This window comes from Leptinotarsa decemlineata, unplaced genomic scaffold (assembly GCF_025532065.1).
Source record: "Leptinotarsa decemlineata unplaced genomic scaffold, Ldec_3_MD MMD2_tig00000008_RagTag_RagTag, whole genome shotgun sequence".
NCBI classification, from domain to species: Eukaryota; Metazoa; Arthropoda; class Insecta; order Coleoptera; family Chrysomelidae; genus Leptinotarsa; species Leptinotarsa decemlineata.
In genome coordinates, this window is record NW_027412537.1 from 13,697,666 (window position 1) to 13,724,102 (window position 26,437).

The following is a 26,437-nucleotide window of genomic DNA, read 5'->3' on the forward strand; positions in this document are numbered from 1 at the left end:
GCGTTTCTTTCTCTTATTAAAGAACGTTTACCTGAAACTGTACTTAATCGAAAACAAACAGCGCTCAAGGCTCACCGCATAATTTATAGAAAGTATCGGCAGATACTCCGATAGAAGAAGATGAGTGATTTCGATGAGGAATACACACAAGATGACCTTTCGTGTCTGTGAATAATATTCGCCAACGTCACGTTTCAATTTTGTAACAATGACATAATGATCGAGCACTGTATGATTCCGAGGTAAAAGTGCAAAGTTGTTAAGTGGATTATTAGATTGCGAGCTGAAGAGTGTATATTTTGATATAACCGGTTATGTCGACATGAGCAGAAGTTGCAGGAAAACAATGCGATAGTAAATTTCTGCATGTTTTTTTAGGAATTGTAATGTTTCATTTGAAACATTCAACTAACTATTGCTCAACAGTCATTTTTGTAGTGGTAATTTTGTCAACTTTGGAATATTTGCATTCTCTACAATCTAAAGAATTCAAGTTATTCGCAAGTATACGCTGTCTGTTCTGAAATATTTTTCTCAGAAAATATTCATTTATTCATCAATTTATATTTTTCCCCTTCAAAGTATTCCTCTCAGATATAATATTCTTGTGCCAGCATTTTTCCAATTCTCGAATCAGTTCTGATATGCACTTTTTTGTATACCGAACTTCAAAAACCTGATTCGGTCCCCAGCGGGGCAGGCACAAGTATGTGCTCTGCTGTTTCATCATTTTCCAAACAGAGGCGACACAGTGTCTTCCGACAGTCCGAGTCTCTGCATATGATGATTCAAGTGACAGTGACCTGTAAGAAGGCCTGTTAGACATCGTAGTTCACCCCTACTGTAATAATAATAATAATAATAATTCTTTATTTTCCAGAAGGACAATACAAGTATTGTATAGGGGTAGTCGTTTATCAAAAATTAACAGAACATGATAACATTCAGTTGAATTGTAACAAAATAGTAAATTTGCAGGTATTATAGTCGTTCACCTATAGCAGGTGTCTCCAAACTACGGCCCGCGGGCCAATTCCGGCCCGCCAGTGTCATCAATCTGGCCCGCGACAGCCAATGATTTACTGTCATCAATCTGGCTCGCGACAGCCAATGATTACTTAATTGTTGTTACTATTGCTGTGATAAGTTGAAGAAAAAAACACAGAATGATAATTGCTCGGTTTTATTTACTTGCAAGGTAAAACTTAACGACAGAAATGAAAACTTAACTTAAGTATCTAAGTTTAAGCATATTAATAACTAACAAATAATTGGAATGAATCACAATAAAACAAAAACACTAATGAGATTTAGGTAATTGTGATTTTCCACCGACAATACTTTGTAGTTGTGGATCAATTTTACTTGTACCAATTATCAAAAGATATTTGAGATGCTCATCGGTTAATTGAGATCTGTAAACATTCTTTGTGTACTTCATCTTGGAAAACGTTTTCTCACACAAGTAAGTAGTACCAAAAACAGAAAACAACCCACGAGCAAATTATCAAATTGTTCCAGTGGAAGACTCTTATAAAATTCCAACAAAGATGAATTTTGATATTTGTTCTTAAGCATATCACTTCACCGTAAATCAATAATTTCCATTTGGGCTTCCGAAGCCAGGGTTTCAATGTCAGAATCAAAAGGATTTTGAAAAAGCTCAATTTCATTCGCAATGACATCAAAATCTGAAAAACGAGTATCAAAATTTATCTTCAAAGCACTCAAAGTTTCGATTGTAAAATTGAGGGGAAATTCAGTCTCTGTAGTGTGGCTGAATATTTCACATGTTTCAGAATGTGTGAAACATTTTTCACTTAATTGCGATTGAAATAGTATTATTTTCTGCCTGAAGGATTTGATATTGATGTATAAATCAGGGAGAAGTTGATTTTTTCCTTGCAATATCAAATTCAGTTCGTTCATATGATTTGTCAAATCGACATAGAAGGCTAACTTTCACATCCATTCACTATTTTCTAAATTGGTAAAAGGGCGCTGCTTCTCATTTAAAAATTTTTTGATCTCTGCTCGAAGTTCAAGAAAGCGCTTAAGGACTTTTCCGCAACTAAGCCAGCGCTTGATATCCATTCTTCTCACATTCCAGGTGACACTTTTGAGGTTGAGGCTTCGAGTTGCCTCTTCATGTGCTTTCTGGTAACCCAGGTTACTGCTATTACCCAGGTTACTGTCCATAGGGACAGTCTGACTTTGTGTAAAACTTTTTCCAAGTGAGCTTTCCGGGTGAATTTTTCACCTCCGTTCCAAATGGAATGACCTCACCATTGAGGGAAAGTGTCGTTAGATCGTCCAATTTTCTCCTCCTGGTGAAGAGGGTTATCACAGTTTGGCTGGCGTTGGTAGGCATCTGCTCCCTCAGATACCAACTGTGAACAACGTCCAACGTGCTTTGGAGGATATTATAAGCTACCCTTCCTGAAGTGAACCTTGCCAAAATGACTAAGTCATCTGCATAAGCTTGCAGATCTATTTTTCTTCTGTCGAGGGCATCAAGCAGACTATCCATCAGGAGCGGCTACAGAAGGGACCAGAGGCTGCCTTGAGGCCTAATGGCCTCGCCTTGAATAGTCGTAGTTGCAGTTCTGTTTACCAGTATGACATAGATCCAGCCAGTTATGGTCGATTCTATACCGAATGTACTTAGCCCGCGAAATTTAAACATTCACCTTATCTTTTGAATATTCCACATATAGATAAGTATAAGTACAGAAACTACAGATTGATATTCTGGACCGAAAAATGGCTGTGTCAAATCAATTACAATTTTCTATATGAGGAAATATAGATAAAATTAGTAAGAAAGTGTTTTGAGCGGAAATAAGTTTTGTTTGATGCACCTGCTAAGATTTCTAGTTGACATCCTGAATATTCCGATTCGAGGAGTCGAAACCATACCTGAGAAACAAAGCATTTGAGATATGAAACCATACAGGACTATTTTGTTCTTGAAGGAAAACCCTGAGTAGAAAAATGGTATATCTCCTCACAGAGACGTCAACAAGTTTTATTCTACCAAAATCAAGAATGAATGAAACCGTTGTCAAGCTTCCAACCTCTCTGTCTTTTTCTGCAACTTGCACTGCAAGGAAACTTATTGCCGAAAACCAGAGCATTCGTGATCCAACTCAAAACAGCGGTGTTTGGACCCACCATAGGTTTCATCAGTGGTGCTAGACTGAACCTCAGATACGCTACTGATGATACTTTGGCGATCAAACTGATCTTTGATCTTTCTCTTGGTGATCTTGGTGATCGAAACACGTGTTAAAGTGGTAAAATAACGGTTTGGTGTTAGAAGAAAACTCCAGTAATATTCATTACTACACCACAGGTTCCAAAGAGTGCATCACAAGTACGAATGATCTGGTTTTGGTTTCAATAAAAAAATGTTTTTTTTTCAGTATTACATTCTCTATCAATGATTGATGTATCATATGATTCGGGAAACTGAAACCGTTATTTTGTTTAATTTATATCAGACTTCATGTAGGTATATATGTATTAATATAAAAAAAAACACGGAGTCTGAAGCGTAAAATCACTCAAAAAATCTATCAATTCAACATTTCGAAATGGAAATGTCAAATACTTCAATAAACAAATTTGCAAGAAAATCAATCAACAGAACAATACCTTTTATAGCCTTTGAGAGCTTGTGCACCAAGTTGGCTTTGAAATACATATTTTTTAAATAATAAAAAGTGTTTATATCATAAACGAACGTATTCCAAAAATATACTTCTGTGTGTGAAAGTTTACAAAGACGCGACCCCTGTTTCGCTATACAATATTATCTTCGAACTTTATGTTGACGATGAAGACTACCTTGCACTGACAAGAGGCCAAATAGCCCGAAACCGGTCTGCAAGTGTGCCAATAATTGAAAATCGATACCTGTCGGATAAAATCCAACGACCTTCGTGGTATTAGCCAGGGGGTAGTTGTTTTTTGATAGATGTCAGTCCAATAATCTAATTGTTTTTCCAGATAATTTACTTCCCAAAGTCGAAAGTTTCCTTTTTGACTCATTTAGCTCCCGTGACTCACCTACAATTCTAGACCATTCTCCTTTCTCAACAAAAGAAACATCATTACTTCCGCGGTGTAAAATTAAAAGATGAAATCGAAGAATAATGGTTTTTGTCATTATTTTCGAAGTCGCACAAAAGAGTTCGTTGATTGTGAATAGATGGCGAGAAGATAAACAAATCTCATTCACATCGGCATTATTCTACGTTCACGACCTTCCGATCAGTGACAGCGAAATTAGAATTTTTGCCTAGCTCGAATACATTAATTTTCGAATAAAAAACCACGACTAGATATTTCGATTAACTTTCTACGTGTGTTTACGGCTAGGAAAGTGTACTTAATAGTTCAGTTACCTGTCCTTTCGATAGAACAAGATTCTCCCATGAAAAGTAAAATCTCTTTGTTCGAACAGTCGCGTGCATTAAAAAGATCCGTATTTGGTGATTGGAGGAAATTAGAAAACGTAATCCTAGATCACGATTTGTGCGATGAGAGGGCGGTGGTGATAGATGTTAGTTTGTTTGGAGTGAATCTTATAGTCAGGTCATTGAATAGTAAAACAGCAATATTAGGTAGGAAATTCCGAAGAGATAAATGTGCAAGGGTCCATCTCAGAAGAGGACAATTTGGGGACTACTTAGAGTCGTATACTTGGCTCGGGTTGGGATAGTTTCACTCACAAGAGGTAATCTCTGCCAAAAACTCTTTCTGCAGCAAGTATCAGCATAAACTCAGATAGATTTGGTCATCGGAACTGTCGGGGAAGAACAAAGTTGCTGCAACTTAACGATTATGGACTTTCAGGATTGCTTACTTACATATATCTAGTGTTGCAAATGGAAATATTTCCATGGAGACGGAAATAATGGAAATTTATGAACGTACCTTGAAAATATTGGAAACATTGAAAAATTTTAATAGAATATCAAATTTTTGTCATAAACAATTCGAGTTTGATGTTCATTCGGCCATAAACTCACAATAGAAAAATTTTCAAATATGAAAGATTGATTAGTTTGCAAATAGTTGCAAAGGCATACTGCACAGTATATAGCTGAAGAAATGGGTAAGATAATTGAAAAATACGATTCAAACAAATTCTTAGGATACGTATCAGATAATGCAAAAAATATGCAACTTGCTGGAATAAAACTAAAGGAAAAATGTGATATTATTCCACATGGTTGTCTTTCCCATGGTCTTAATTTGTTATGTAATGATTTGCTTAAAATTATTACTATATCGACTCTGATTGATAAAGTTACAGATATTGCAAAAGAGATTAAGAATAAACAAGTTTTGTATGAACTTTTGTGAATAAAACAAACAGAAAATAAAAATGTAGAGCCAAATGCAGGTGCCATACAATTACCCGTAAAAACTCGTTGGTCTTCAATTTTTGACAGTTCAAAAAGTGTATACAATACAAGGCTCAGTTTACAAGTAGTTGCAGTTAGCCAAGAAACAACTCAAAATATCAATAAATATGTTAAACAGTGGATATTAGATATGAAGTATTTTGGGGTCAAATTTCCAGCATAATTAATTTCTTTGAACCTATTGGCAAATGGCTGACAGTTGTAGAAGGAGATTATGGCACTATTCACTTTGCTGTAAAAGCATTTAGCGATATTAAACGGGTGATTCAGAATAACCTTGAATTGTCCCCACTTAATGATAAAGAGAAATTTGAATTGCTAGAGTATCTTGACAAAAGAGAAAAAAGTTTGTTATTAAGCCTATACATTATGCTGCAAAATCACTTAATCCAAAATCACAAGATTCTGAACTTGATGAGACACAAATTATTTTAGCTATAGAGTGCATAATTGATATAACAAAAACTCAGCTCAGTGTAAACGAGCAAGACATAATAGATGACAAAGAAAATTACCGTTGTAAGAGTGGAAATAACTATAAATGGAAAAGTACCTTTGATAACCCACTCTCCTGGTGGAAAGAACTTTGTTTTTTATCTTTACTATCACAAATAGCGACACGAATTTTGATGATGTCAGCCTCTTCAGGAGCAACGGAACGCAGTTTTAGCGTTTACAGTCACATTCATTCGAAAAAGAGAAACATACTTACTAATGACAGAGCTGCCAAACTAGTCTTTGTATCCCATAATCGAAATTTGCTAAAGAAAATGGAAAAAGGCAATAATTCAATTTTTATTTTGGAATCTATTGAAGATTTTGAGGCAGTAGACGTGCACGATGAAGATGTTGAGTGTGATGATAGCGATGAAGATATGCCTCTGGCTCAACTTCTTCATCAAAAATAAGATTTTTTTTTGAAAAAGTTTAATATTATTTTTCTTTGTGTTAAAGTATAAGGTATTTTGTGTTTTGTTTTGTTTTTTCGTTTTTTTTGAGGAAGTTTGACATTATTTTGGTTTGTTTGGGTTTAAGTATCAGCATTCTGTGTTTTGTTTTGTTTTTTTTTCATGAATAAATATTCTATTTTCTCATATTTTTCCAATGTTTCCAATATTTCCATATGTTTCCAATATTTCAGGAAATATTTGCGGAAATATTTCTAAAAAAATATATTTCCGGAAATTTTACAACACTACATATATCGCCACGTTAAATAAACGCCGAGCAGATGTGACGTAACACTGGTGACACTCTTAGTAGCTGTCATTCGACTGTTTTATTTTAACATTTTTTGAGGATTATTTTCGGACAGTATTACATTGTTTTTGTTTATTTTGAATAAATTTTCATTCAACTATACCAATTAGGTTTCTGAAACATTGAGTTTGTTATTGTGAAAGTCGTATTTTTTTGTGATTTTGCAGATTTTTCAAACTGTAGTAACGAGTAGACGCCATATAAGACTCTGTTATTTTCTTCCGTTTTGAGATTTGTTTTTTGCCATTGTGGAATTTTTATTTAACATTTTTAAAATAAATTAAGGTAAAAATTGGCAATATTCACATTTTTGTAAGTAATATCAATAATTGCCTAAGCATTAAATAACCTTGTAATTTTTTGTTAAAATACCTGGTCGTATTTATGCAGTGTCAACTTGCAAAAGCAATCAGTTGACATTAAAGAAAAGTGGTGTTACTGATGCAATATTTCACTCTTTTCCTATTGCTAAAGATATTCCACAACTTTGCAAAAAGAATGGATTCGTCGCTGCAAAAAAAGGAAAAAATTCACCCTCAAAAATGGATTTTCTCAAATTAGAAGCCGTGGTCCAAATGAACATCCTAGTCCATTGGAAGCAATTTACCGAATCAGAATGATCATTCTGGGAAAAAAATTTACCATTTTCCAGGCTGCAGTAAATACTGAAGAACCGGCAATAGAAGAATATATTACTCCAAAAGTCCAAAGGTGAAAATTAAAATTAACGCAGACACGATTTTAGAGCAGACAATAGGATCAAATTGTAGTAGCTCATTTTCATCTAGTAGTTCTGATATTTCTGCTAACATTTCTTCAACTTCAAATAAAAATATTCCAGAAATAACAGAGGACTCTTCAGAATATATTGCTGGATACTTTGCTAAAAAGCATAAAAATGATCTACTTGGTTCAGGCGATTATACTTATAAAATAAAAGCAGAAGAGCATAATTATAATATACCTTCTTTTGGGTCCAGCAACTTCCATTGACATGTCTTATTAAACCCACAGATAATTGGTTAGAAAAAATTAAAAAATGGAACAAGCTTTTCGAAAAACATCATTTAAATTGATTTTGAAAAGGGCCAGGAGTTGTAAAAACTCTTTCAAAGAAAATTGCAAAAAGGGAAGATTTTCTTTTAAATATTATTTTTGAATTTTGCAAACTGAGAACAATTATCAGAATGAAATATAATAACTTGAAGGCCGACGAAAATAGGTCACCTAAAAGAAAAAATTTAAACAATTCTGATAATAGAAAAAAAAATCGAAAATTAAATAAAGTAATACATTAGTCCTTTAGATTTATTTTTCTATTTAGTGGATAAAGTAGTTCCTTTTTACTCTAATGTAGTAATATAATATATTGAATTGAGGATTTATCAATTTCATTATTTATGGAACAAAGTTTAAGTTAAATTATTCTATCTTAATTTCTCATTTTCTTAGCTATAACCGATGTTGCCAAATGGTGAAATAGAAACGAGTCCTTTCAAATGTTGAATGCATTATTTCATTCCTATTTTTCAAGTATTTACATAATTTTTTGAAGAAAAAGGTTGAAATTATAAGTTTAAAATGCGTTGTTTTAAAGCTCTTTTATGAAAACTACTTAATTTTCGTCAGGAGGAACATTCCCCATTGTCAAAGTTTGGAAGTCCCTCTTGGAAGATTCTGTATAAATAATTCGGTCTACGCTTCAGAAACTTTTTGACGTATATAGAAAAAATAATCTAAAAGAAAAAAATCATCAGTTTCGAAAAGGTTCTTGAGGACTTCCGAGGAGAACATTTAATTAACGAGACTATTATTGGCTAATAATTATCTGAGATCACGTGTGATCGTTCAGAGTAAACATTCAAAGTACCAAGCTAACTATTCATTTTACAAATATTTGAGTATTTTCGATTGATCAGCCGACTGTCGAGTGTTTTCTTTTCTGAGAAAGTAGATCTATATAAATATGTCTATGCGGAATTCAATATTCGCATTTGAACAGCTGTTGTCGACATAAATACTAATGAGATGTTTAAGTTTGCGAGTTAATATAGTGAATGTTTAATTGTTTGCAAATTCATACTCTGTCCTAGACATAAATGAACAGAACAGCATCCATTTGAGAATGGTTCACAATGTTCCATCGAGACATGATTAAGAAATCTCCTGATGATGACCACTTGGCCAAAAAAACGCGCATCGACAGATAGTGTTTTAGTTCTGGCTTGGGAATAAAGTATTTTCATTAGTATTTCATTTACTAAACAGATCCTCTGTTGGATATTTATATACATATACTTCCGGTAAGTTCTCCCGAAATTGAACAAACAAAATGTGAAGGATTTTGTCCCAAGGATGATTGAATAAATGATCGATACGTTGATGATGTCAGAATGGGACGTTAGGTCTATGTTGACTAGCACCAACTAACTGCAACTTTTCACATACCTCCCAGATATAAATGATATTCATGTTACTACCTAAAAGCGGTCGCTGGGCAGGCCTTGGACCCAAAGCTCCAACCAATGATCGCTTTCCACAGTCATGGGGATAAATGGCGTTGTGTCAAAGAAACTCCTGCCTTGGGAAGCTGTAATGAACCAAGAAAAACAGCCCCTGCTTTACAGGCTTAGCCTCTTAGGCTAACATTTCTACCGTTTTTTCGTGGTTCTACCCAACAATCTCAATGCACAAAAAAATTACTCACAGACGAGCAATCAGTATTGTCACTCACTGAGAACGAATTTCTAATCGGTTGAATTAGACAATCGACAGGGAACAACCCGTTCTAGGAATTCTGACCACAAAACAAGAATAGTTTACTGTTCTGTGTCACAGATTAGGTACTGTCTAAGACACAGAATAGTAGGAAGTTCGATATTTCACTTGTTTTTTTGAACCCGATCTGGCCGTTCGATTCCGAAGTCTTGTTTGGCTATGACAGTATTATTAAGTTTTGTTGGTTGCTCCCAACAACTTCTAAAATAAAAAACTGCGACGTTATCTACCACTATTTTCAATATTATTTGGGTCAATAGTGGCGAAACCCTTTACGCAATATTCAAGAACACCTGTATACTTTACAAATACTTCGGTATGCCATTTAATCGTTTCTAATTGGATGATTTTTGAAGTGGCACGGTGGTTTGCTTTTAACGACATTCCTGCCTACACTACTGCCGCAAACTGCTCATTGTTTTTCTCGTTCCGCCGTTTATTACGACCTTTGAAAGTATTTATGAAGAGGTGTAACAGAGATTTAATATCGATTATGTTGAACTACATTCTTGGCGACGAGGACATAACTCTGATACAAATTGAATGTAATGCCGATAGGAATTACCGAGAACGAACATAAATTTATTCCTCAATGTTGACACATATAGGGTGAAATGTGTATTTCGTGTTCCAGCTGCTGCTTTCAATTGAACCAAATCGGATAAGGATTCCGTTTGGAGCATGTCTTTTTCCTTTGTTGGCTACTTTGAGTATTTATCTATTGTGTCAGCTGTCATGATGTGTAGACGATGATTGTAATGAACATTGAGTTTAATTTGTTCTTCAAAATATATTCCTTCTATCGAACATATATTATATCGAACATGTATATCAAGTAAATGTCTTATTTCTGAGACTACTTTGTATATTTGATCTGTATATTTGCTTTCGATGTCACTTGTCATTGACTTTCATTTGCTGTTTACATTGTAATCATTTTCCATTCAGTTTTATTAATATTTGATTGAATAACGTCGTGAATTGAAACTCGATTGCCTAAAAAGGTATATGAAAAAAACAAACGAAATGAAAATAAATAAATTGTTAAAATACCGAAAATACTAAAATTAATCGGATAGAAATCATCTAAAAATCATGTAAAAAAAGTCGAACAAAAAAAAGTGGAGCAAAATTGAATGAAAAAATAAGAACCTCAATTTGTAAACAAAACAAATTATTGTGAACTAAAAAGAATATCAATTGAAATTAACAGAACATCGAGGGTAATTTTGATTGAATACAAACAAAAAAGTGAAATCGAAATAAAATAACCAAAGAGAAGAATGAGAATGTTGGAAAAAAAATCAAGTTAACTCACTTCACCATGTTTCGATTGCTAGTCTCCACAATCTTCTTCGGCTCATGACTGAGTTTTTTTTCTACTTTTTGTTATTTTCTTATTTTTTTCACTTTTCTTTATTTTTTTCATATTGTTGCCATTCATTTTTTCTCAATATTTTCCTTTCATGACATTATTTCTGTCTTAACCAACGCAACAGAATATTTCCAGATTGGAGTCAAAATATCCAGATTAAAGTTGAAATTTTGAGATCACAGGAAAAATTTCGAGGTCGAAGAGAAATTTTGAATTCAAACTCTAAATTTCTAGATTAAAGTCGAAATTTTGAGATTAAAGTCAAATTTCGAAATTGGTCTTAAAATTGAAGCCAAAATTTCAAGATAAAAGTTTGAGTTTTGAAAATAAAGGCGAAATTTCGCAATTGAAGTCGAATATCCGAGATCAAAGTCGAAATTTCGAATTTGAACTCGAATGTTACAGATTGGAGTGGAAATTTTGGGAATAGGGTTTTAAATTTCGAAAGTTAAATAAAAATTTAGAGATTGATGTGAAAATCCCGAAATCCAAGTCGAAATTTTGGGAATGGACTTTTAAATTTCGAAAGTTAAACAAAATTCAGATTGATATGAAAATCCTAAGATCACAGGAAAAATTTCGAGGTCAAAGAGAAATTTCGAATTCAAACTCTAAATTTCTAGATTAAAGTCAAAATTCCGAATTTGGTCCAAAAATTTCAGGATAAAAGTTTGAATTTCGAAACTAAAGGCGAAATTTCGTAATTGAAGTCAAATATTCGAGATCGAAGTCGAAATTCCCAATTAAAAATTTACAGATTGGAATCGAAATTTTAGAAACGAAGTTTTAAATTTCGAAAGTTGAATCAAAATTTAGAGATTGATATGAAAATTTCGAAATCAAAGTCGAGTTTTTAAGTTCAAACTCTAAATTTGAAGATTAAAGTTGAAATTTCGAGCTCAAACTCTAAATTAACAGATTGGAGTCAAAATTTTTGGGAATGAAGTTTAAAATTTCGAAAGTTAAATAAAAATTTAGAGATTGATGTCAAAATCCCGAAATCAAAGTCGAATTTTTAATTTAAACTGAAAATTTATAGATTTAACTTGAAATTTTGAGCTCAAACTCTAAATTTCCAGGTTGAAGTCGAAATTTCCAGATTAAAAAAGTCGAAATTTTGTGATCGAAGTGAAAATTCCAAGGTTAAAGTCAAAATTCCGAATTTGGTCCCAAAATTTCAAGATAAAAGTTTGAGTTTCGAAACTAAAGGCGAAATTTCGCAATTGAAGTCAAATATTCGAGATCGAAGTCGAAATTCCGAATTCAAAATTTACAGATTAGAATCGAAATGTTGGGAACGAAGTTTTAAATTTCCAAAGTTAAATAAAAATTCAGAGATCGATATGAAAATTTCCAAATCAAAGTCGAATTTTTAAGTTCAAACTCTAAATTTCCAGATTGAAGTCGAAATTCTGAGATCAAAGTAAAAATTTCGAGATTAAACTAAAAATTTGAATTGGGTCCCAAAATTTCAAGATTGAAGCTAAAATTTCGGGATAAAACTTTGAGTTTCGAAAGTCAAATATACAAGATCAAAGTCAAAATTTCGAATTTGAACTTAAAATTTGCAGATTGGAGTCGAAATTTTGGGAATGAAGTTTTAAATTTCGAAAGTTAAATGAAAATTTAGAGATTGATGTGAAAATCCCGAAATCAAAGCCAAATGTTTAAGATCAAACTCTAAATTTTCAGATTAAAGTCGAAATTTCGAGATCGAAGTAAAAATTTCGAGATTAAAGTCAAAATTTCGAATTTGGTTTCAAAATTTCAAGACTGAAGCCAAAATTTCAGGGTATAGGTTTGAGTTTTGAAAGTCAAGGAGAAATTTCGCAATTGAAGTCAAATATCCGAGGTCAAAGTCGAAATTTCGAATTTGAACTCCAAATTCACAGATTGGATTCGAAATTTTGGGAATGAAGTTGTAAATTTCGAGATTGATATAAAAATCCTGAATTTTCAAGTTCAAACTCTAAATTTATAGACTGAAGTTGAAATTTCGAGCTCAACCTCTAAATTTTCAGGTTAAAGTCGCGATTAAAGTCGAAATTTCTTTGAGCTGTCTCGGAAATATTGCTTGTTGCACAGACATTCTCACCTGGAAAAGTAGGTAACCATTCTCGTACATCCAAAAGTCGCCGGGATCTCCCCTGCAACCTTCTTTTCTCACCACTATCGCTAAAATCTGCTTGAGTTTCACGCGGCAGTTGTAACCGCCATCCACCCCGTTTCGATTCGTATTCATGTTCAGGTGATCATCCTGCAAAAAAAAATATTAATTAGCATTAAACGGCAAAACCACCCTAACATGGTAGTTTAATAATAACATCTGACCTCCACAAAATTTGTGGAGATCAAAGGTGTTGTTTATGTTTATGTACTATGGATCTTCATCAAGTAAGGGCCGAATTAACCAGAAAAAAAATTAAACATGTAAATCGTACTATATTCCCCTCCTTCTCTAAAGGGTCTTATCTTACTATTTTTTTTCACTTTTTATCATTTTTGAAGGCTTCAGCCCTGTTCTACTATTACAGTCCGCTTATATAATTTTTATCGCGATCCTCACAGACCTTTCCTTTTCCGTAGTCTTTTTTTTTGTTGATATAAATAGACAAATTTTAACCAATCAATTAAAACATTCACCGTCATATCCCAGTCACGACTGCTCGCTTTGGCTTCCGTACCATTCCAAGGTTTTCTCATATTTCACGACTCGTGGTCGGAATTTTCATTCCACTGTACAACCAATACCTTTGAATGAATGGTAGCGTGTGTGTAATTGAGCCTAATAGATATGTCTAAGACCCGCAATTACGACCTACTAAATAATAACCTTTTTATCGGAACGGTTCAATTACGGACCGTTTTATAGGAATCCAGCACCAGCAATTCACAGGGCATAATAATTACTGTAAATATCGCAAAACGAATGCACATCCACGGATTAATAAATCGAACACGGCGTTTTCACGTACTGGTTCGGTATCGAGATCTTTATTATGTCGAAGAAAAAAAAAATGCAAATTATATTTCACGGTTTTTTTGAATGTTGTGCGTGTCGTTCGGCAACGAACCTTTCTCTGTGGTTAACCCAATTCGAAAATATTTATTATAGGTGGGAAAGGCTAACCGAAATATCGAGAAAGTAGGTTGTTGATCTTAATTGTCGTTATATTAAAGTGGTAAATATTGGTAAACTGCACAATCAGCTGTTGCCCCCTTATGAACGACAACTCTGAGAAGTTGAGAAACTTGCGCGAGCTAAGGACTAACGAGGTCTAACCTTTTAACGTGTGATTCCTTACACGGTTGCTGATTTCAAATATTCTATTATTATTATTTTTTATTAGTAAAGTCGCATTTGCAATCTTCTGGTAATGTATGGAGTTTAGAACTAGACTGATTCAGTCGAACTCTGTTTCTTAATTTATAAGAGTGGATGCTACCATTACGAAAATTTACTGACAATCTTGATCTGATCTGTGTGTGTGTATGCCTTTACCAGTAAGTACCTGGAATTGTCACTCTGTAGAGTTTTTTGATTATCACGGGAATTTGTGACATAAAATTTGTCAAAACTATATATGCCTGTGAGTAACTTATATCTCTATATATTACAACATACATTCGTGAATCTGAGTTATCCTAAAGGCGAATTCCTTCAGTTGAATCAAATACAATTTCATATCCAAACTAGATTTGAAAAACAGGGCTAAGAAAAACATTATCATATCAGTCACTGAACTAAAGCTGTCCATACACTCATCAACACCGAAATATGAGTCTTTCAACATCTGAACTGAAGTATATAATTGATGAGATACAACTGAATAGGACAGAATCAAAAATTGCGATAGATGCGAGCGAGGCAAGAATAAAACTGAGGATAGAAGAATCCTACGAGAGGATTAGACAATTAGAGTTGGAAAACAGCTTTTTGAAGAAGAAAGTCGAGAAATTAGAACGTCAAATAAATTCGAGTAACATTATTATTTTCGGACTTGATAAGGAACGCCACGAGATTACTTTTGAGTTTCTCCAAGAAAAATTGAAATTCATAATTCGGCTATTTATACACGTAGTTTCTCATACATGGCAGCTAAATTGTATAACACCATATCTGTAGATTTCAAACAGTTACCTCTAAAGAACTTTAAAAAAAGACTCAAAGCTCTAATGTCAACGAGTCAATAATTTAACATTATAACTCATTCCTCGGGCTATCAAATAGGTTTCGATTTCCCAGATTTTGTTTTACCATATCGCGATTGTATCGTTTTGTGTCATTTTATAGTTATTTTATAATAATTTATTATTTATTTACCATACCTTGCACTTTTTTTATAGTTTGAAAGGTTAGGTTTAAAAGCAGCTATAATAGCTGAACCTCGCCCATTCATCATACCATGTTTCATCATATCTTTCTATTGTTTATTTTTTTATTATGATGAATAAAGACCTGTTATTTTTTTTTGAGAATAAAGTGGTACCTTACAATGCCAATATTAAATCTTGAAGATGCCAGAATTGAGGATAACCCAACTTTGTACAATACAAGTATAAGTGAATTAGTAGAAATTTTGAGGAATATAAAGAATAAAAATGCAAATGGTTGTGATGGAATCTCCATAAAAATTATTAAAAGTCTTCCAATTGAGGCACTGCGAACATTGGTATCTCTAGTCAACACCTCTTTCCACAATGGAATTTTTCCTGATTTTTTGAAAACATCTGTTGTCCTTCCATTATATAAAGGTGGAGATTCAGATGATCCGCAAATCTTCGCCTGATCTCTCTCATTCCAACTATAGCCAAAGTTATCTAAATACGTCTGACAGTTTTCTTACAACACCACAATATCTCAAGTGAAAGATAGTTTGGTTTTCAAACCAATAAAAATACGCACGATGCCATCTTTTCAATTCTTTTTGATATATATTCAAAGTTTAATTCTGGTAATGTAGCAGCTGCGGTCTTTAGTTATCTTTTTAAGGCATTGGATTGCGTTGATCGTAAGATCTAGCTAAGAAAAATTCACCAATACGGCTGCAGAGAAATTGCGCTCAAATGGTTTCAATCTTATCTTTCAGGAAGGAATTAAATGGTTAGAACAACAGTTGTTTCAGAAAAAAATAGGGAAATTTTGTCTGGTGCTCCACAAGGATCAGTTTTAGGACCCATCTTATTCTTATTATATGTCAGTGACATTGCAAATTTGAGCATTTTTGTAAATTTCACTCTTTTCGCTGATGACACGACGATATTGTAGAACAACAACTCAAATGCTTTAAAGAATGCAATCGAGGAGTGGTGTGATGCTAATTTGCCATCCTTCAATATCACTGAAACAAACATTTCATCATTCAGATGTGCTCTTGATGATCTGTCATTTGGTGATAACTTAGTGATCGAAAACGAGACTTAATCTAAATTTCCAGATATTCACATTGACAATAAGCTCAAATTCATTGAACATATCAAACAACTTAAAAGTAAAATTTGTTCTGGATGTTATGCAGTGAGAGTAACTCCAATAAATTTGGGAATCAAAACTGCCAGAACGGTGTATTACGCCCCCTACCTACGTTATGGAATATTGTTTTGGGGGTTATGCAATTCATCAGCACTTCTGTCTGTATTAGTACTGCAGGTATATATGTAAAATTTAAGCTCGTGATTCGTGCAGACACAAATTCGTTAGGCAAAAGATTTTAACAGTGATTGCTTTGTTCATTTTGGAATCGGTTTGCCTCATTTACAAAAATAACTCCTTATTTGAGGCTTGATGCCATTCTTATAGCACCCGTTCCACCGCGTCAAAATTGCCAATTCCTTTGTCAAATTTGGTCAAGAATTCTATTTATTGCAATGGGGTCAAGCTCTTTAATCACTTGCCCTCAGATATGAGATAGGCAAATTTGACCAACAAAATGTTTAGAATAAGAGTAAAAACAAACATTTCTGGCTGATAGACCCTATTATAATTTGCAAGAGTTGCATAATGATAAATTTACGTGACAAAATGTTCATATTTGAATTCAGGTTATACAAGAATTTTGTTTATATACACATTTAAAAATCAGACGATGAACATCGAGTGGAATGGAATAGGACAAGAATGATTACCAATGAGCCTCACTTTAAGAGACGTAAGCTGAAAGAATCAGCATATATTCTCATATCTGGAGAGAATTGTATTTCGAATAGCTTCTTGGAAATGGACCGTACATGGCTACCCATCTTGAAAAAAAATTTAGATAGTGGCCAAATGGCAACAGACTGATATCGTAGAGCATCTTCTATTACATCAAATGTTTCAGTTGTCAATCAACAACATTGACATAATTTCCCTCCTCCTTTGACATCTGTCGAAGAAGTAAAGAAATAAATAATCAGAAAAGAATAACTACGAATATATTAGAAAATTTTTATCCAATTCTGAAGACGGAGGCAATTTTGGCCTCCGAAACGTTAAGATAAGTATTGTATTATTTCTTAACAATTGTTTTGATAGGCAAAATTGTTAAATACGACAAGTTACTGATAAATAGATTTTTCTTTGTGAAAAGTACTTTGATTTTTACGCAGTTACTTATCGGGGTAAACTAAGAAGTTTGCCGTTCTACACCTGTATAAAGTTCTCCATTATAATTTTTTTACTTTTCAGATTGTGAAAGGTAACAAATTCCCAGAAAAGGTCGATAGAAAACTGATTTTCCTCCACAAAAAAACGACTTTCGTTGAAAATTCACATTTTATATTTCTATATTTACATTTTTTGTATTTATTTTTCATAAACTTGTCCACCAGTTTTATTCTTAATGACAATAAAGCATATTATTATTATTATTATAATTATTACCTGTGTTGGCCCGATTATCTGTATTAGACCGATTACCTGTGCTGTCTCGCCTGCTTTTTTCATTATACCTGAAGATGGATCTCCATTTTGCTGGTAATGTTTGCGAGTTATCCTTTTTTTTCATATTACTAGGTCGTTTTTCAATTTCGATAGCCTCTCTGATTGTTCATTGCAATGAAATCTTGTTTAAATCAAAAAGGGTATATTTTTAGGAGAGATCACTTGTTGGAAAAGAAAGGTTTCGACTTTCTACTCCTCCATCTTCATACAACTGAAACAGTTATATTTTTATAAGATGGTCTGTCCTATGTCATGTGTATGATCAAAAATGATTAATAAAAGTATCTTTCTATCTAACTTTCCTTGAATTATTCCCATCAAATACTCATTAATAAAAAAAACAATAATAGAATAGGGAACCTCCAGTTTTACTCAATTATAATAGTTCGCAAGGATTGTTGGGAGGTGATTTCGTCAACAAAACACTATGAATTACCATGAAACGATTCTCATTCTTGAAACCGATTCCAACGAGAAAGCAGAAGTGGGAACAATGCATACATCATTCCAAAATTGTTACTTCCAACGAAATTCCTCATTACCATAATAATTAATAACATAATTGTTTTGAATAGAATTCAGGCTAAGAGTATCCATTTTAGAGGAATTGTTATCGATGCTATCGTCCAAGGCGGCTCCATTAACGCGAAAAAGTAGAAGTAAAAGTGATGCAAGAATTTCAATGTAATGATGTGAACGGTTACAGCAATACAGACGCGGACTGGATACTCACTTGGAGTGGAAGATAAGTTACGAGTTTAAATCGAAAGGGGTATATTTTTAGGAGAGATTTTCAATGTATACCATCAACACTTATGCCAGAGAACATTCACTACATTAAGATTGCAAAGTACGAGTGGAAATGTTGAAAATAATTGGAAGAAAAAATATGAAATTGTGAATATTGAAAACTGCTTTCAACAGCGTACACATATCTGTTTTAAAATCTGTTTTTCCGTTAATCAGCTGCCACTCCCATACGAACGACAACTCTCACAAGTTGAGAAACTTGTGCGAGCTAATGACTGACGAGGTCTTACCTTTTAACGTGTGATTCCTAACACGGTATAAAATTATAAAATATAAAAATATTATCCTAATGAATATGGTTCAAAGTCGATTTTTTTGAAAATATGTCTAATATAGCGTTCACTTATGATTTAAAGTCTACAGGGTGTTCCAAATTAAGGCGGTACCATTGCCAACTCCTTTATTATTGAACGAACTAGTAGCATTTTTAATGGCCTTCTCGAAACCGAAAACAAAAACAAATTGACAGTTATGTTTTCAAAATATTTCATAAAATAATATTTTTTTAAATGGAACACCCTAGGTATATTCAATCATGCATTTCGATTCTCAAAAACATTCTCAACAAAGTTCATATCACTTTTCTTCCTGAAGTTGAAAATGAGCGACTTATGTGGAAATACTCATTTATTTCACTAGTAAAAAAAATGTCTTTGTTTTGACAAATAAATCTTCATGATTGCCAAACACCCATGTTTGGTACTTATACGATTGACAATGTTTTGTTACTGACAGCAAAACGATAATTTCCATCTCAAAGCCATTCCATTTGTCATATTCATTTTGTGAATCACAATATGACTGCTATAACGATAAAATTGAAGCTGTTTTTGTACAGAACAGAAAATACTGGAGCGTCATATTGATGCGGTTGGAAAAAATTGTGCTTCATTCGATAAAACAGAATTATTATAAGTGATCAAGTTGCATTGAAACTTTCTTGAAATACTATTTGTGTAAGAGCTTCATGAAGCAAGAGCTGAATGCGCCAAACTAACTGACTGTAATAAGAAAACAAGTATAGCTGAGGCACCAGTCAATCTAATAATAACACTGATGATCTTCAAACATGACTCAACCTCTGACGGAAGCACCAAACTCCTACGAAGGTTCGAAATTGATGAACACTTTGATCTAGCAGACCACTATTATAATCTTCATGCAGTCATTGTTCACTGTGGTTCTGGCATTGAATCTGGTCATTATTACGCCTTGCCCAAAGACGAAACGGACTGGTTTAAGTTTGACGATAGTCATGTCACTAAGTGTTCTGGTGATGTATTGAATTTATTGGAGCCTCTGGAGACACCCTACATTTTGTTTCATCAGAGAGAGGACATTGATAGATCATGATCTTCAAATGATATGCTGCTGCAAGTTTTTCCGGGTTTACCTGCAGCTGAAAAAGCAAATGTGCCACTGGAATCAATGAAGTCGCCCCGGAGCGCCAATTAATTTTTGTTGTTTTATAATTTCAAGATTTGTGTTTTAGAATTATTAAAATATTTATACATTTGCAACTGTTTTCAAGTATATCATGACAATGTCAACTACTGTGCGAATATTTTTCGAAATGCCGTTTTCCCATCAAGAAAAAAGTGATATGTTAGAATTATACTTGGTTTGCCAGAAAAATAGTGTAAGAGCATTGCAACTCTAGATGAATTACCAAATCGGCGTTTTTTTCCTGTGCTCCATCGTCGATTCAGGAACAATGAAACATTTTTGAGAATAGTTCTTCCTCTTGAAGATGACCTAAATGCGTGTCAAGGTGGTAAAATGAAGGTTTGGTGTTGGGATAAAATTCCAATAGTAGGGGAGCCCACGATGCAAAATGGTTATTTATTCGAGCGTCATAGAGAAATATTAGGTTGCAAAGCTTAGAGATAGGATGAAAAAAATGTTATTCAATATATACCTTTTCATCGGTAGGGGAAGTAGCTATAGATTTTTAAATATGTAAAAAAATACTGTTGCTTGGACATGCTCGAGCGCATCAGATATTGATAGCATCAATGCCCTACGTATTTTTAATAATGTTCGTATATTAATCTGATCGTTTGCATGATGCGGGTGGTTGTACGTAAGGGTTAAAAGTGAAAAGAAAAAAAAATTAACCGAGCGCGTCAATTTTCTAAGGGGATGTCGAGTGCAACAAAAAAGAGTTTTCATTCAATAATCTGACGATTTCGATCTGACGCAAACTCGCAGCCATTATTATATAAATAATTCGACATTTTGAAATACTCAAGCGCGTCAGATCAAGATATATATGGTTCATCTTTATGTTTTAGACGTGCTGTCTCATAATCTGACGATTATCTAGAGGGATTCACATAATCTGACGAAAGAAAAAAAAATTTTTAATTTTTTTTTTAAATCATTGGAATTAATCAATTGAAAATCTCAGGAAATAGCATGAAAATGAATAAGTGTATGTTTTTTAAGTAGAATACTTGTACTAATAAGAAAATAATTTTTAAAAATGCTCAAAAAATTAAATTTTTCATAATCAATTGATTAATTGATAATCATCTTCATCACGAACGAGTCTCTGTGATCAACTGTGATGGTGTCATGGCAACATAATTCAGACTGGGGATGGAGTGAGAGGTTAATAGATAGAGAAAAAGTGGAAGAGGAATAGAAACTCGGAGAGGGAAATATAGGTATCACACAGCTGCACGCATTAAACTTCATCGACGGATTTTTGTTATTTCGGATTGCGGAAATCGTCAGATTATATATTTTTCGTTATCCTTGAATTATTTTCTTCAAAATAAAAAAAAAATAGCTACGCTTGAAATGCTACCCTCCCATTTCTTCACATCACTCTCAAATTGTCAGATTACTGGAATACACACTTTTTAGCATGTAGTTAACTCACCCTACCTTAATCTGACGCGCTCGAGAATTTCTGATGATTTTTGTTTCTTACTAATATGATCCTCAATCTTTCACGGACGGCTTTATATATGGGGATCATATTTGGTGGAGGTACTTAACCGGGTACAAGGTATCCCCCAAATAATCTACCGCGCTTTAGTGAATCCCAAAATCCCCACTTTTGCTCCCCTGTTACAATAATGACATTGAACAACGAACAGTTTTGGAGTTCGCTGTTTTTTGAGTTGTTCAATTGCGAGACTATTGTTTTTGGGTTATTACAGACGTGAGACTCTGAGGAATGGGTAAAATAAATGTGAAGAACCAGAAGTCATTTGACCGTTCTAATATTTCCAATAGAAGTGAAAATTGAAGAAGAAAGTAATCAAATCATGAAATTATGAAACAACAAAAATTTATTCCTGATAAATCTGATTCAGTTCATCATAATCATCAAAGTAAAATGATAATGATCATACAGAGTTTTTTGTAACAACAGAGCCAAATTTTGTTCTTGATTTAGAAGAGATTCAGATGATGAACAATCAAGATTGAATCCAAGATGGTGTTTTCCCTACTATACAATATAAAGATCAGAATTACGGGACAAATATTGGTTAAAAAATGTGGGGTTTGATAATTGGTTGGATGTCACAAGGCGGCCTGGGAGCCAAATTCTTTTGAGAAAATACTAATATAAATTTTGTATGACAGAGGTCTTGGTTGTAGATAATGACACACAAGCAAAGATATAGCTCGACATAGTTTATGTTTTCAGGTGTGTTTAGGGATTATGGGAACCGGATAAACAAAACAAATGGGGAAATGGCGAACAAAACAATTGATTTTCATCCACAAACAGCTTTCATTCCTAATCCGTCTCTGTTTCTATACACACGTTCGTTCTTTCAGCTATTGTTTGAAAGTCAAGATCGAGTGTAGAAATTTAGCTCTAAGACATAGCAAATAGACACATATGGCTGAATTCGACAGCGGCTCTCTCTTTAATGTCTGCGGGCAACAGCCGCTGGGAATTTTAATGTTAGGCACACCGTTTTTCAAATCACTCTCGAATTTTTAGTGCTAATCCGCTAATTTATGCGTATCGAATGAAACGAAGGTGGAAGTTGGCTGGTAATTAATTTAATTACCGAGGAGTAATCAAGGGGAAACTTTATAGGTTGTTAATCGTCGTGAACCCGAGACGCTTGAAGAGAGTGGGTGGTGTTTATCGATTCCACACAAATTGATTTCTTAACAGCCCGCGATTTCAATTAATGAATATTCCCATAATGAATATAACAGCGCAAGATTTATGATTAACAATAGTGTGCATCAGAGAGTGATTTCAAATTGCTTATGGTTGGGAATCTTAAATAAATTTATTTTGAGAGTTCGTAATGAATGTCATTCAAAAAGTGACATATTTTGTTCTTCATTTTTATTACACGCTTTATATTAGCTTCATCTGTATGCATGTATGTATGTTCGTTTGGTTGTAACTCCCAAGCTCAGGATTTGTATTGACATAATTATCGACAATATTGTTTGATCTATTCGCGGACAGATGGCGCTGTATATAACGTCCTTCATAGATTGTTCAAAAGAAAATCAAAATAAAAAATGGATTTTAAGAATTATAAATGTTTGCGAAATTTTGTACTACAGATGAAATATTTAGATATTTAAGTATTATTAATTACCCGTGATTTAGTACAGAAAAACGTTTTGAACATAACGGAAGATACATTTTGAAATCTAATTCGATTATTTGAAAGCAAACCAGAATATGGACTTCAACAATGAAAACTTTATCGTAAATTGTACACATCAAAAATTTTGTTACCTAAATATTTCAAAAAATCGAAAAATTAGAATCAAGGTGCTTGACATACATATCAAATCAAGAGATTAATTCGTAAAATAAAATTATTTACTGAAAAAATATTCCAAGTCCATTAATGTTTTGAATGAATCTTCAAATCGAAACATTAAGACTGAATTGTTTTTGAAATAATTACTACAAATTTTCTCTTTACTTCGAAACGAATTTTACAATTGTCCGCCCTCTGTTGAAGACTTACTATACTACCTGCATCTCAGTATTACTATAGAATTTAAGACCTCAAACTTTATTATGTTGTTTGAGAGGAATTTTACATTCGTGTAACGTCTGTTAAAGATTTATTATACTAGTGACTAGAACTTGAAAAAATTTTTTTGACATTAAATTGGACTGAAAGGTGAAAAATAAATAAATTTTGGAAAAAGTAGAAAACATGCTTTTATAGCATATGAAACTAAAAGTTTAAAAAAAGTTGGTTTTATAAAACTAAAAAACACACTTTTAAAGAGCATCGATTTAAAAATTTGAAAATATTTTCTTTAAATAAGCTTAATACCATAACGAACGAGAAATTCTAGTATTATTGTTAAAAAAGCGTGGGAGCTATGTGTCATATTTTTCATATTTTTCGTTCGTTATTGTTTAAAGCTTATTAAAAAAAATATTCGATGTTCGATGACTGTGTTTTCTAGTTTTTTAAAACTAAATTGTTTTTACTTTTCAGTTTCGTGTGCTATAAAAGCGTGTTTTTTTGTTTTTATAAACTATATTTATTTTTTGAACTATGCTCAGAAAAAACCCTGCTGTGTATGATTCCAATAAAGTGGATTTACTCTGTGTCCACGATAAGTCAAATTAACCAGAAATTACTTGTCTATATCCTATTCATTTCGAAAATATTCTAAAAGAACAGAAATTCGCCGAATCTCCAAATATCATGACATTAACAATTTCTGGAATCATTGCTGTATCTTCAACTCCACTTCATCGGATCAACGATCAACTATTTCAAAGTCAGCATCTTCGTTGAGGTTCTACAAATCTGTATCTCGATCAGATGAAACTGATTGAAATGTTATTCGAATATATTTTTTTCAAAAAACAATGAATGTATATTACGAGTATGATGAGATGCCATTTGGTTTAAACAGATACCCCTACACTTTTCAAAGAGTTATGATAAGCAACATATTCTATCTATTCAAAAAATAAGGTAACTTTTCATTTTTCTAAAAAAACATTCATATATTCATTAATTTCTATTTTGTCCCCTTAAAAATAGTCCCCGTCAGATAATCCTGGAGGATTATCTTTATTCGGTTTTTATCTCCTCAATTATCACAAAACGCCATCTTTTCATGGTTCCCTTCAATTTTGGGAACAAGGGGAAGTCACAGGGGGCCAAATCTGGTGATTTTGGTGTTGTTTTCGGCCAAAAAAGCAATAACGAGTAAGCAGGTGCATTATCGTGATGCAAAAGTCATGAATTGTTTTTCCACAATACCGGACGTTTTCTTGCTTTTCGCAATTGGCGCAAAATTTCAAGATAAAACTCCATATTGACCATACGACCATGTGGCAAGAATTCCTGATGCACTATCTGTATATCTGTAGAGTAGGGAGGGTGACTGTAAGCCCATAGCACTTAGGCCACATGTGACCCATTGTACATCCTCCCTAGGGGTTGAGAAGTTATCCTCCTAGGTCAGCGTCCATGCTGTCCTTTGCAGGAAGGTGGACAGGTCTCTAGGAGACATCTCCTTTATATCAGCAGGTGTAGGCCAAGACTAGCCGAACACAAACTCTCTTATTGACGATAAATCCGGACATTCACATAAGACATGCCTGACAGTTTCATCTTCCTGTTCACACATCCTGCATACAGGTGTATCTGCTAACCCCATATTATGGAGGTGTTTCCTTTGTTGACAGTGGCCAGTCAGAAATCCTACTGTTGAGCGTAGATTTTTCCTACTCATCGCCCGATATTTCTTCGGTGACAGCTTCCCAGGGTCGCCCAGGGTGATCATGGAAAGATTGCATCTTTTGATTCCATACCATCTCTTTAGGAATTGAGCATGGGTGTAACGTTTGGCTTGTTCCGCAATTGTCGAAGTCAAGCCGTAGGTTTCAATGGGTCCTGAAATTCTTTGTCCAGCCGCTTCCTTGGCTAAAAAGTCGGCAATGCGATTACCTTCACTCCTGTCGTGCCCTGTAACCCACCTCAGGATAATGTTATTATCTAACGAGGCTTTGGCTAAATATTGGTGGCATTCTAGTATAGCCTTGAGGTAACACGTTGTCTGTTCAATACTAATAGGGCTTGTCTGCTTTCAGTGCAGATTGTTATGTTTTTGCCAGAAATTCCTTTCCTGGTTATTTCTTTTGTGGCGATTGAGATACCAGACAGTTCTGTTTGGTCCACGCTGGTATTTTTTTCCATTCCCCACTTAATCCTTAGGCTTAGTGATCTGGAGTACACTCTACATCCTGAGCCTTCTTTGGTTTTTGAGCCGTCTGTAGGTATATATGTGTATTGCATTTGTAGCATCTGACTCTGTGTTCTGATTTATTATATTTTGTAGGGTTTATTAAACATAAACCTGGGTTCAATTGCATCACTGGTTCCCTCAGCAGAGGTAGCACAGTAAGCGCTTCTCGCCATAGGCTCAGCCTCAATTGACCCATTCCTACTCCGAAGTTTACACCAGCCGTGCGCAATCGTAACATGGCCATTAACGCAACCTCCTTAACGTACAGGTTCAGAGGGGTCGGACCCGTAATTAATTCCATTGTCGCGGTTGGTGTTGTTCTCATGGCTCCTGTGATGTTTAAAGGAGCCAGTCGCTATATTTGATATAATTTTTGGATGGCCGTTGCATGTAGAACTTCGTTCCCCATGCAATGGTTCCGTACGTTAACATAGGTCTTATTATTGCAGTGTAGATCCAGGTGACCACATGGGGTGAAAGACCCCATGCGCGTCCCAATGTCCTCCGACATATGCCACATATGCTGTTTTTGCTCTACTCTGTAGGTGAAAGTTCCATGTAGCTTCCTGTCGAGGATAGTACCAAGGTATAGTACCATTGGGACGATTTGACTTTGGTTTCGATGTATCAACC

General features: G+C 33.9%; 1 protein-coding gene across 4 annotated transcripts in view; it reads right to left on the minus strand.

Moving 5' to 3' along the window:
* Positions 1–26,437, minus strand: part of knockout (Stork-head domain-containing protein knockout) — a 212,039-nt gene that overhangs the window by 18,871 nt on the left and 166,731 nt on the right. For all 4 annotated transcript variants that reach the window (XM_074171116.1, XM_074171113.1, XM_074171115.1 and 1 more), the window contains one exon: positions 12,944–13,105. In XM_074171116.1, coding sequence (XP_074027217.1) covers positions 12,944–13,090 — 147 coding nt within the window. In that variant the 5' untranslated portion in view covers positions 13,091–13,105. The remainder of the gene's footprint in view (positions 1–12,943; positions 13,106–26,437) is intronic.